This window comes from Emys orbicularis, chromosome 8 (assembly GCF_028017835.1).
Source record: "Emys orbicularis isolate rEmyOrb1 chromosome 8, rEmyOrb1.hap1, whole genome shotgun sequence".
Taxonomy (NCBI): Eukaryota; Metazoa; Chordata; order Testudines; family Emydidae; genus Emys; species Emys orbicularis.
In genome coordinates, this window is record NC_088690.1 from 40,747,551 (window position 1) to 40,760,503 (window position 12,953).

A 12,953-nucleotide genomic window follows, 5' to 3' on the forward strand; every position below is an offset into this window, starting at 1 on the left:
TTAAAACTTGATTTGTAGAGTATCTTTGCCTGTACTTTTCCCCAGTCCTCATTACCTCATTAGCTTCAGTTGTTTGCCTGGGAGCCTCAGTCTGGGAACCCTCTGAAATCCCATAGTCAGTTTCAGTCACGCTATACTCTTCTTGAAATTCATCAACAATATTGGCCTATGTTAAAAAGAAAATGCATTATTAAAAATGTAGAAAAAGGCAACGATTCAGCAGGAATCACTATTTAATCAGGTTATGGCATTAGCCGCAGATGTATTCATCTAGTGGGGTTAGGGCTATTTATGTCTCATGATCAGAGATCTTCCAGTCTTGGCCTGGGAAAGATCTTGATTATTTCTTTGCTACCTTTACCCCTAGTTTGCCTTTTGCTGCTGCCTGGTAACTTTTCTTCTTCTTGGATGCAAATTTTTCAGATTTTTTTGTTGTGGCCTTTGTGGGTTTGTTCTTTGAGTTGGTGGCCACTGTCCTCTTCTTCTTTTTGGCTTTGGCTTTCTTTTTCTGAAAAATGTGGTGAAAGATGGAATGGAAAAACATAAATAAAATGAAAAAGAAATGCAGAAAGCATGAATGAAGGAAAGGGAGGCAAAGGAAAAATGAATGCTGTAAGTCATGATGCCTTCCATTGCGAAGTGAAAACAAATGTTATGGATACACAGGAAAGGAGTGAGTGAAAGGAATATGATAAGTTTGATAAACAGATGACACAAAACGACAAACCACATGACAGAGGACAGCAGGACACCGCACAACAAATGGACCAGATTTTGTTACCTCTGTTTGTGCTATTGTCTCCTCGAATAGTGGGGGTCCGTCTGTTACTGTGTCAGACTCTTTATAATCTGCTTCCCCATACTCATAGTCATATTCGATTAAATCTTCAGTTGCGTACTACATTACAAATGGAAAAATATCAGGCATTTCTATGTTAGTGGCAGCAAACTATATTAGCAGTATTGGAAAGCATCTTAACCTTTACTTGGGAGTAAAGTTTAAGGGGATTAAGGCAGCATGAACAATTCAACATAGTTATTCATTGAAAAAGCACTCATTTGCAAGATTTCTTATTTTCTTTTTTATAATACAATTCAAAAGTAATGAAAAAGCAAGTACTGGTGACAGGAAAATGAGCTTCTTTATTGGGCTGCAAAGAATAGTCAACTATAATTTGGATTATGGGGAGTTCCCCACTGTCATTTAATGAAACCATATATTTATATGTCTCTCCAGATCTCTCTACCTGGATTCCTCTCCCTACATGCCCTCTGCAAAGAAGTAGCATATTTCCACAAACTGTGATTTCTAGAAATGGTGTTCCATTTCCATTACTGAATTGTCACGTCCTGAAGAATAACATCTGGAAAGGCTGGACTTCCTGAAAAGGTAACCAGAACAGCCATGACAGTGTCACTCCGTAAGTAGCCTGAATAGGAAAACAGCTAACTTCCTACTCGGGCAGTTTTGAGGGGTAAAGGCCTCTGACCTAACGCCTGCATGGATTTGCAGTGTGTGTGGGAAGGCACAAGTACACCTCCTTGACCCCTTCACATCTGGCAGCCATAGCTGCAGTCCCTGCACTTCTCTGAGACCGAATTCTGCAACTGGATAGTGCCGCTAGCAGCACTAGCCGTACCAAATATGACAGTGGAGTGGAAGATGAGCTGGTAAGTAACATAAATTTCGCACCTTTAAAGGGAGTGGCAATAGATATGCTCCTCTTCTATGCTGAGGAGCTCCTGGAGGCAGCGCAGCTCCACAGTGCTTTCGATGTCAGCGAGTGCCTTAAAGTCACAATTAAATTCAAAGACACGGAATCTTAACTAGTGTAAATTGTTGTAGCTCCATTGATTTAAATGAAGCTACAACAATTTACACCAGCTGAGAACTTGTCCCAAAGATTTTCAAAGAACAATTAGGTTTAGAATTAGCTCTTGTAGTGGTTTGACCATGAACCTAGGAGCCAAGAATTCCTGGCTCTACCACTAACTTACTGGGCCAGATCATCAGATATAATAGAGAGCCACTCAGCACAGCTGAGGAAAGAAGGCGGCTTCATTAAACTACCTTTGCATTCCTTTGTGCCTGGGATGGGTTTGCCCCATGCAGTAAATTAGAGCAGCCTCCAGGCTGCTAAAAATCCTGTGAGGTTGTAATGCCCCCTTAGGAACTGTTATACTGAATAGGGGCTACCAAAGTACAACATGCTCCAACCACACCTCCACTCCTCTCAATACTACCCTTATTTTAGAGAATCCGGAGTGGGTGACAGAGCTCGAGAACCCACAGTTGTCCAGTCAGGGCCACTTTCTGGTCTCTTTGCTTCACAAGAGCAGTACAAAGGGGATGGAGATGTAGCTAGGATCTGCCTAACTGTGTGGCCTTAGTCATGTCATTTAGGGGGAAACTTTCCAAGGCTTCCAATGAGAATTTGGCACCTCCCTGCACTTTGTACCTTTAAAATCTCTTTTCTACTCTTCCTGTGTCACAGTGTCCCCATCCGTAAAATGAGGAGAATATTCACCGATCTCAGTGGATTGCTGAGATTAATTAATTATATTTATAAAGGGCTTTAAAGATTTATAAAAATGTTAAATGCCATTGTCATTAAGGAATGTATTGAGACTTTAGGAGAAATTGTTGGCAGGACTAAAACTACAGACTCTGTGTTCCACAATAAGTTACATTATTTGGCCCAAGCTCCTGGTTTAACATCTTATGCTGGCCAGACAACTTGGTATAGTTATCTTTATTACTCCTGAAGACATTTTAATGAGAAGAAGATATAGACAATAGTATGGAACCGATCCTAAAAGGTCCTGAGCCCCTACAATCCCCTTTGACTTGGCTTTTGCCATTTTATCCCTGTCACAATCCTAACTATTCACTGGTGTTAAAACAAAATGCATGATGTTCTACTACAATCACCAATTTTGTTACTGATATCTATAAATTTTGAAATCAAAACTAACAGTCTCTTGCTTTTTCATTAAATGAAATTATTGTATTGATAGTTTGCATCTCGAAAAAGAAAATACAGATTTTCCTTAATAATTAGGCAATTTCTTACTTAATGGAATATATGGCGGTTTCAATACAGGGAAAAAACAAACACCTGTTATATATTTATATGATAGGTTGATAAGTATAATTGGAGCATATTTTTAATCTCACAAAACTATATTTCATATTTATGAATAGCACTTTTGAACATACAGCAGTGATTTAGTTAGGTCATGAATGTGACTTTAAACGGTTATAATCTGGTGTAGAAAGTCCTCTCTGTAGAACATTTTTGTCTTTTTAATCTGCCAATTTGTCAATGAGACTTGCATTAGCTCAGGTAAACCATGCTTTGATTGTCTCAAGTGAATGCATAGGTTAGGCAATCAGAATTTGACTTTATTTATATAGTACAGAACAGGCACCATTTTAGACTAATGCATGTAAAATATGTGTGCTTATTCTTCCCCAGTTGCCTTTGAGTTAGGGCCCAATCCTATTCCCAGCAAAATAAATGGAAAGACTTTAACTTTCAGAAGAGATTGCAGAAGTCTGCACATCCCAGAGATCAACCATGATGGCGCTACTTTTGTACAGACAAGAAAGTAATCAAAGGCAGTTGTTTTGGCTCCAGCAGCTCTGGAAACACAGCTAGACACAATGTGTTCCTAATGAAGAACAAAACTGATAATCAGAAAGGAAATTGTAGTTTGAAGTGTCTAGGAGGCAATTAACAACCACATAAAATAAAAAGAAATAAAAACTGCATCAAAAGAGCCCTTTAAAATATCAATGGAACATAAATCCATAAAATGGTTTGTTCATCTTCTGCCAGTGGGACCTTGACAACTGTACTGATATGGAAGGAAAAGGTTCTGTTTTCAAGGGAATATAAAACCTCAAACTCAGTCACCCCGACAGGCCAGCCAGAGAGAGAATCAATCATATACATTTAAGTGCTTCTGCAGCCAATAGAGGTACACCAGGGATGAACTATGTTAAATGGTATTCATCCAAAATCCAAGGGGACAGGTAAACAAAGATGTTTAAGGAAAGTAATATTTCATTAATGGGAATTTGAAAGAAAAACAAATACTACTGGGAGTGTGTTCATTTTAATAATTGTCCAGAGGAAATATATTAACTCTGAAATAAGTATCACAATGAAATAGAGAAGTAGTAAACAGTAGCATCGCAGTGAAATGGAAAGGTAGAAAGCAATAGCTCTCACTTCTGTATTCATTTTGCACTTTTAACAATTCAAATATAATTGTATTTTGCTTAGTATTATAATTAACATACAAATGTCAATATGATTGCGTTTCTGAAGGTAAAGCTATGCAGGCCTGTGCCAACTATGTGGTTAATAAAATTACAAGAGCGGGTTAGAGAACATTCTTCATAGGCCACAAACTCAAAAGAAATGTTGACTGGGGAAAAAAAAAATCTGTGCCAAGTATGTTAGTATAAAAAAAGGAGCGTGGTGAGTAAATTATAGATGGTGCCAGAGGCGCAGTTTGAAAAGCCAGACATTTATGAATGAGAACTAGAAAATCCACACACAAAAGCATGGATATGTGGAGGGCTCTGTTGCATCATGCACAATCAACTGGAAAATATTTTACTTTTTCAGATTTATGTTTTATTCCTTTCCACTAATGAAAATGAAACCTTCCTTAAATATGCTCTACTCTCAAAACAACAGAGCCACATTTGGTCTGCCATTGCTATGCAGGCTCGCAAACCAGAAAGTACATAGGTAGATGAGAAATGTGGGTGTAAATTTTCCTCCCTGGTGCAGATTAACCTCAAGCCCATGTAGATGCCTGTCTGTAGGCTTTTTGTGATATTACGGAGCTTCAGAAGGGCATTCTGGAGTGGGGGACACATGTCAGGAGATGTGGTCAACATGTGGCACACATTAAATTAGATTGTGTCTAGCCCTTATACAGAAAGGCTAGTGGGAGTATTCAATGACTCCACCCTTCTCGCCTTGCACACAACTGCTTCCCCTGTACAACTCTGGGGGTGCACACTACACAACCAGTGGATGGAAACATGCCTTCTCCCCACTACACAAAGTCAGCTACACCAAGAGTCACGGAGTGCACGATCTTAAAGGGGTGTGCCCCATCTTAAAGAGATGCTCTCTGAGGCACAATCCCTCCCTGTGCTCCCCCAGGAAAGTGTGTCTCTGCACCACCTCCTACTAAAGATGAACCTTAAAGATATGATCTCCCCACAGAATGCCCTTTGCCCACCAATGGAAACTACAACTCACTTAGCAAGAGATGACTGGTGCCAGCTGAGAGTAGAGGGGGCACAATTTAAAAGTTTCCCCCAACAGCTTGAGTCATGCCCCCCCCCCCAGGCGTGTCCCCCTTTTACCCTCAGTGGCCCCTCCCTGAAGCTCCCAGGTATTAGCTCCACGGGGAGAGACAGCAGCTCTCCTTGAAGCTCCCAGCTGTTTGCTGCTTCCTCTCCCCATGGCCACAGCTCCCAGCTTGCCAGCTACAGAGGCTGTCTTGCAGGGAGGGAGTGGGGCCAGCAAACCCTGGCAAAAATCTGGGGGGGCACATGACTCCCCACATGTCACCTGTCCTAATTTTAGGTGCCTCAATTTCTGAGTGTTCAGTTTCTGATACCTGGGGCCTGATTTTTATTTCCAACTAACATCAACTGGAGGTGTGGGTATACTGCATCTCTGGAAGATCTGGCACTATATGTCTCAATTTGGACCCCAGAAATCAAAGTATACTTAGTTAGTGGCTACCCTCGAAAATGCAGGCCCAAGTCCCCAGAATTTCATATTGCATTATCAGTGAAAGTCTGGGCAAAGGGATGTCCCCTCCAACTCTTTCTAAATGTAGTCAGATTTGTACTTAAATGTGTTTGTGATGAAAGCAATTTTCAAAGGTTTCATCCGAAAATTGAGAATTCCCTTTTGTCACATCCTACAAGTTTCACACTTGGTACCTATTGTTCCACCATTCTAGAAAAGCAGAAGTTACCCACACATAGATAGATCAGATACAGACGTAGCCTTCGGGTAATCTAGGCCTACGCTATTTAGGATTTATAAATTGTGATCTGTACCCTCAATTTCACCTGGGAGGTTACTGGCAGCCACCACAGAAAGTGAGCCAGAGATGTGATATGCTTTTGCTGGCACAGTTTAGTTAGATGGCAGGCAGCTGCCTTCTGGACCAATTGGAGCTTCTGAGTGGCTTTTGCAGATAATCCCAGAGAATGTCTATGGCAAAGGTCTAGCTTAGAGGGAATGAAGGTATGGATGACAAAAATGAAGACTGTACGTGAAAAGAAGGACAATAATTTTCTTTGCCAGCTATTCCGAAAGAAAGATATTTCTGGCCAGTGACGGAATCTAAGGGTCTAGAAGTATTAATGAATATTGATGATTGTGAGTCACTTTGACAATGGTCAGGCAAATACCCTCTATTTGTGTAGTGGTTATTAACTTCCCCAGATACAAAAAACACCTGTCACAGCTGAGCAATTCACTTCCGTGTTGTCCAGGTTGAGCTTTATCAAATGGCTTTCAACTCTGGGTGCACACTGGGAAGGCCTGTCAAGGGCTATATATGGGTCTGATGAAAAAGAAATATAGAGATGAGTTTCCTCAGCACACCGGCAACGATGGAGTTTATTCAGTCCCATATTAATCATTATCATTGTCTTCGCCAGTGATTTCACTTTGATACTGCAGAGAGGGTGGTAGTGATGTCTGAAGTGCAACTAGGACCGCCAAATGGGACAACAGTTGGAGCTCAGTACAATAGTAACAGACATTCCAAGCATAATGCAATTTTCTTTTGTTCTTTTCTCTTGCATGGTAAGACCACCAATAGTTACAGCAGAGCTATTCCTGTAATGACTATTGCATATGGGTGTTTTCATAGAAGTCCAATGAAGAATAAAACCTGCTGTTCCTTGATGGGACAAAATCTTTCCATTATGACCTCATGCTTTCTTTACCAGAGCAAGCAGGGTGATTATATTACACGACCAGATTGTCATGCAGCTTCAGTTAAATAAATGCACTGTTTTCTTCATCAAATGAATTTAAGGGGCACCAGAACAACAGCAGCAGGCAAGATAGATTCTGACTGTAGGAATGGCTTAAATATTCTGAGATGAACCTTACTTTAAAAATGGATTCTTCTGCTGTCCATCCAGAAATTACTTGGAAGTTTAAAAAATATTTCTATCAACTGTAAATTTTTGCAACTTTCATTTGTGAAGAAAAAAAAATACTACAACTAGTGACAGGGAACAATTAATAAAACCACCGCAAATAAGGCAGGAGCCAAATGAAAAATGAGAGAGAGGAATCCATATCATAGAACAAAATATTGTGATACGGTCAAATTGACATATCTCTAGAGAGTCAGTGAAGCCTTCTTGCTAGCTAAAGAGGAACAAAGATCTCTCTAAACAATTCAAGGAATATTAGAACTTTATAAAATGAAATAAAATAGTGAAGGGATGCCAAGCAAAATGAGAGAATTTTTAAAAATCCAACAGATACAAGCACAGGTGGCAGCAGTTGTCACCCCTAAGACAGATGGGAAAGTTCTAAATGTGATGTACCTAAAAGACAGTCTTTGCATCACATTGCCTAAGCAATGTGAATGGAGGAGATGAAGGTGCCATAAATAAGCAGATGACTATCAGTGGCTACCAAAATACTTACTACGTTTAAGTCTGTTGCCTTAAAAAAAAGTCTCCAAATTTTTGTTCAGAATTAGAAAGTTTGTTATCTCTACCACCTGCTAATTTAGTTAACTGTAGTTCTCCAAGTATGGATGAAGATCCTATGCTAGACATGAAAATTTGCCTCACCCTATTCCATGGAAAACCAGATTTTCTAATAATCAAAACAGAAAATAGACTAAAATAGGTAGAAAGAAGGTAGACTAAAATAACAAGGTAAAAAAGGATGCCTGGAGTCTTCAAGACAGCATGCATAGGTGCCATTTGCATCTTTGCTTCTATGCACATATCACTGAGAGCATACATTTCATTTCTTTAAAAAAACTCCATGAATTTGGGACAGGTCCAAAAGAAACAAAGCAGAGCTCCCTTTTGGGAACAATTTCTACAGCACAAGTCAGACAGTGAGATTCATTAGGCTGTGTAATAATCTTCCAAGGGAAGAAGTGAAACTCTCATAGCTGAGACCATTGAAGACTAGCCTGGACAATTCACTAGAAAATATACTACAGGGACCAATCCAACATTGAGGAGGATGGAATAGATGTCTGAATAGGTCTTTTTCTTCTCTAATTTCTGTAATGTGGCTGTGGCCAGTCTAATATGATTTAGCTGGAATTTAATTTAATACATTTTCATTTAGGACTTAGGGAAGATTTTGACAAAAGACAGAGGATGAGATTTTCAAAAGTGTTTATAAGGAAGTTAGGTTCCCAACTCACATTGAATTCCCAAGGGATTTGGGTGCCTAACTACCTTAGGCCCCCTTGAAAATACCAGGCAGAGATTTTTCTTTCTGGCCCTTTTACATAATCTGGTCCTAATATTGAATCTCTTCCTACCTGAAGTATAGACTCAGTATGAAGGAGGTTCTCTCAACAAACAGTAAAGTCATTCAGTTATGTGTGAAGTTTGCATCACTAATATAACACATGTCCTAGTTTGCTTGGTATCCTAAAGAAATGAGATCTTATTGGAAATTCTCTCCAAGGAGACTGGCATTATTTGGAATTTACTGCTAGAGTAAGTTAATCTTGTAACCCAATATAGGACTAAAACATGAAATCATATACAGCAGGTTTCGATGAAATGGAAAACTTAAAAAAAAACCCATATACACCAGAGAATGTGTCTTTAGTATAAATGGCTAATTTTTCATAGGTATGTCCACAAACACCCTTGTAATCTCTCTGAATAGATTGGGCCAGTAGCCCCCTACCATCTCACCATATTGTACAATCCAAATGTTCTGCTGACACTGCAATAATCACTAGACCCCTTCAGAAGGAGTGTAATGTTTGTTAGGCTTCTAAAGTGAGGGATGGGAAGTACAGAAACCTCCCCTCTCTTTTCCACTCCACCCTCACCTCCTACAGAAACGCTTTCCTCTCTTTTTCTTTGCTTTTCTCCCTTATTTTGTCTGCTCTCAATAGGTACGGATCCTCCCACCTCCCTAATCCCTCCAGTGAAAGCCAGAAGGGAGGTTCCACATAGCGACCTGAGAGTCTCATGGCCTACCTCTACCCCCAACATATTGTAGGCCCATTTTCTAAGATGTCTAGCCAGCACAGTATCAGCTTCATTTATTTCCCCCCCCCAAAAAGAGCCCTTATCTAATGTCACCAAATATGCTGTGAACTCTCAAAAACCCAACTTTCACCATCAAATATGGGCAGGAAACACAATGAGTGTATCTCAAGACAGAAGGATAAGGATACTTTCTGGTGGATATCAACAGTCCCAATAGTTTTATTAATGGTGGGCCTGAAGCAAGCTGATTTTCTGTTTCAAATGAGATCTAGTGACTCCCCTTTATTTAGAACTATTAAGAACCAAAGCCATCCACTTAGTATTCATTTGGTTATGGTCCATCTGGGAGATGCTGCTATGGACCCTCTTCATTTTGCATAATCAGGAAAAAAAATTCTGACAAAGGGGAAAACAGCTTCTGCACAGTTAGGGAAATTAACTTCTGTGTATACTTTATTGGCTTTATGACAACAGGCCATCACTCAATACTCACCAAGTCTAAAAGTAAAAGATCCCTAATCCGCCTACATGTTCCAAGGTACCAAAAACTGCCAAAAGCATGTAGGGTAATTATCCAAAAGATGGTTACAACAAACCAGCAGAAATTAATGTACACTTTATGAGCAGAAAAGAACAACCAATAGCAAAAAAACAGATTAATAGGGAGTATAGAGATTCCCATTCGTAAATCAGCAATTACAGTAATGTTTCCACATACAGAAACAGTAAATTTCAATTTGTCTGACATATAGTTTAGAACAAAACAAGAAAGAGTAAAATCAAAGTTTCAGCACATTTTATATGTTTTATCTCCAGAACAGTCTACCCTAAACGGCACACAGAAAGGCAGCCAGTCTCTGTGAACAGCAAAGTTTAGGAGATTTCAAGGGCACAGAAAAATAGTCACACCCGTTACACACTTAAAATACACCATATTTACCAATGTTTTTAGACACTGCAGTTATTTCCTGGACTAAGCATAGAGAAAACTGGTGATATCTTGGATACCGGTGTGATAACCATTGCCAAATGAAGATGTTTTAATGGTGACTCCTGTAAAGTAAGACTTCAGCTGGCACTTGCTAAAAAAGAAAAACTTTCCAAGTTGTGAAGAAAATAAATTGGGAAATTAACTATCCCTTTTCTAGCACCAAAACATTATGCAAGAACTGTGTGTGAAGATTCCAAAAGGTCAAGAAATTGATAAAAAAAAATACATCTTTAAACCCCAATTTTCTTCTGCTTTGTGCATTAATCCTGCTCCCCTCTCTCTTTTTTGCTTCTACTTTAAAACAGCATTAAAAAAAAACAGTCATTCAGATCAGCAACCAATAAATCTACAGATTAGAGCAGAGTCAAACTCTCAGGTTAGTTCATCTGAGACAAATTCAAAACTGATATTCCAAATCACTAGTTGTAAAAGAGCAAATGGTTCTTATGCTGTAGAGGTCACATAGTGGTCAAAAGTAAATTCTCAGGGTCAATTAAGGCCTACATCTTCTTAAAAGATATTTGCTCTTCAGACATTTCTTCCAGTGGTCTACAAATTCATCTGTATTCCCAGATTAAATCTTCCTGTTTATGGACAACTCAGGAGGTTTCAGAGAAGTGTTAGTGAAGAAATGTGTGGTATCAAATTGAATGAGCTTTAATTTTCTAGGTGCAACAGCACAAACTTCATTTACCCTATCCCCATTTTAGGTTCTCTTTCATGGAATACAGACATTTCCTCCAGTCTTTGTAGTTGATATTGGGGATATATTACAGTACTCTACAAGTGCACATTTTTGTCTATTTCTGCTCTGGTCAAAGTATCAATTCCTGTAATGATGTCCTGCAACATACTCCTGATAAATTCAAACAGGTCTGTCTCTTCTATATCTTCTAACAGTACATACATTAATTAGTTTTGGTCAATTTTCTGAATCTAGATTTAATCTAGGACTGAGGTCAGGCAAGAACTGTTGGTATGAAAGTCATTCAATCTCAACAATAGTATTGCTGACTTTCTATGATTATTTCAGATGCCCAATAGTCAGTGGCGGCTCTATGTTTTTTGCCGCCCCAAGCACGGCAGTCAGGCGGCCTTCAGCAGCACACCTGCAGGCGGTCCGCTGGTCATGCGGATTTGGCGGTGTTTCTGTGGGTGATCTGCCGGTCCCGCGCCTTCGGCGTACCCGTCGCCAAATTGCCACCGAAGCCGCAGGACCGGCGGACCTCCCACAGGCATGCCGCCGAATGTTGCCTGACTGCCGCCCTCACGGTGACCGGCACGCCGCCCCCTGCGGCTTGCCGCCCCACGCACGCGCTTGCTGCGCTGGTGCCTGGAGCCGCCCCTGCCAATAGTACATTTTAAAGGAATCCATTGACTTAATTGGGACTTTTCACGTGAGCAAAACTGCATGTCTGAGCTCTTGGTTGTCAGCTGGTTGACCATATGTCCTTTTTAGTCAATGGCAGGACTCCAGCACTAAATGGACAGCCAGAAGTGAAAATTTTCTTTAATTTTTTGAAGTTTCTGTCCCTTGAATTCACTTTACAACTTGAATGTCATGTTACCAGTTTCATTTTATGAACGTTACATTTTTTTTAGACATAGTGCAAAACCTCCAAGTACCCAGGAATGCTTGTTTATTTTATTTATTTTTAAATACCAAAGCGTGAATGAGAGGCCTTAACAAAAGCAAATGAACAAGACATCAAACTGTGAGGGCCTGATGCAAAGCCCACTGAAGTTACTAAAAGGACTCCCACTGACTTCAGTGGGCCTTGGACTGGGCCATAAATGCTGCATTAAGAGTTGAACAAGTTTAAAGGTCTCCACTCTGTGTTCAAGTGGAATAGTGCAAAACCATTTTAAATTGTATGATCCTTTCTCAATCTACTGGATTATGTTTGGCAATCAAAGGATACACTAAATACATATCTACTGTGTATGATCACAGATGTAACTATACATAAGTGTGCATTCGTGTCGGTATTACAGTTATAATAAAAGGGTTTATACATCTGTATAATCTACAAGTGAATACTATCTCCCAACAGCTGCTGCTGCTGCTTACCGCCTCCAACTTTTAGCTATGGCATACTATAAACATAATATTATGACTGCGGGCAATTAAAACAATAATTTTATATTCATTCATGATGGAGAGCATGCACATGCTACCCTGGGCACTGCTTCACATGGCAGATGTTACATCCCTTATAAATGATGTTTTATAATCTAATAATTCAGCAGCAGCCACACCCAGTAGGTATTCACACTCTAGATTTAGGCCTCGATTATACATGTGACTTCAGTAGGGCTCTTGTGGGTGCACGCAGGACACATGGCTGGACTGGAGACCTAGTTTCCACCTCTAGTAGCCTGAGCCAGGGGGAAAAAAGGCAACTTTGTGGGCCATGCTAGCCTTAGTAAGGAGCAGATTCTGCTTTGGAGGTTAGGGTGGTGGGGACACAGGACACTTTTCTATGGGAAAAACTGATCTACCACAGAAGCCTGCTCTAATAACTTAAAAAAACCCTAACTCCAGCTCTTCAAGGGGGGCTTTAGATAAGAGAAGAGTCTTGTAAATGAGCTCCCTGCTTTCTAGTAGCGCCTACAATTCTTCCTTCTCAGGAATGGGTTATTTCTTGGCCTGGAGAGGGAGCGGTGATGTTAGGTGATAATGTTGTTTTG

At 40.0% G+C, this 12,953-nt stretch overlaps 1 protein-coding gene across 4 annotated transcripts in view; it reads right to left on the reverse strand.

Moving 5' to 3' along the window:
- The window catches only part of COL11A1 (collagen type XI alpha 1 chain), a 225,255-nt gene that overhangs the window by 156,612 nt on the left and 55,690 nt on the right, over positions 1–12,953 (reverse strand). The window contains exons 6-7 of one of the 4 annotated variants that reach the window (XM_065408833.1): positions 356–508; positions 56–166 (exon numbers count right to left, since the gene is read on the reverse strand). In XM_065408833.1, the coding sequence (XP_065264905.1) occupies positions 56–166; positions 356–508 (264 nt within the window). Of the gene's footprint in view, positions 1–55; positions 167–355; positions 509–781; positions 899–12,953 lie in introns of all 4 variants that reach the window. The other 3 variants (XM_065408834.1, XM_065408835.1, XM_065408836.1) reach the window with 3 other exon arrangements.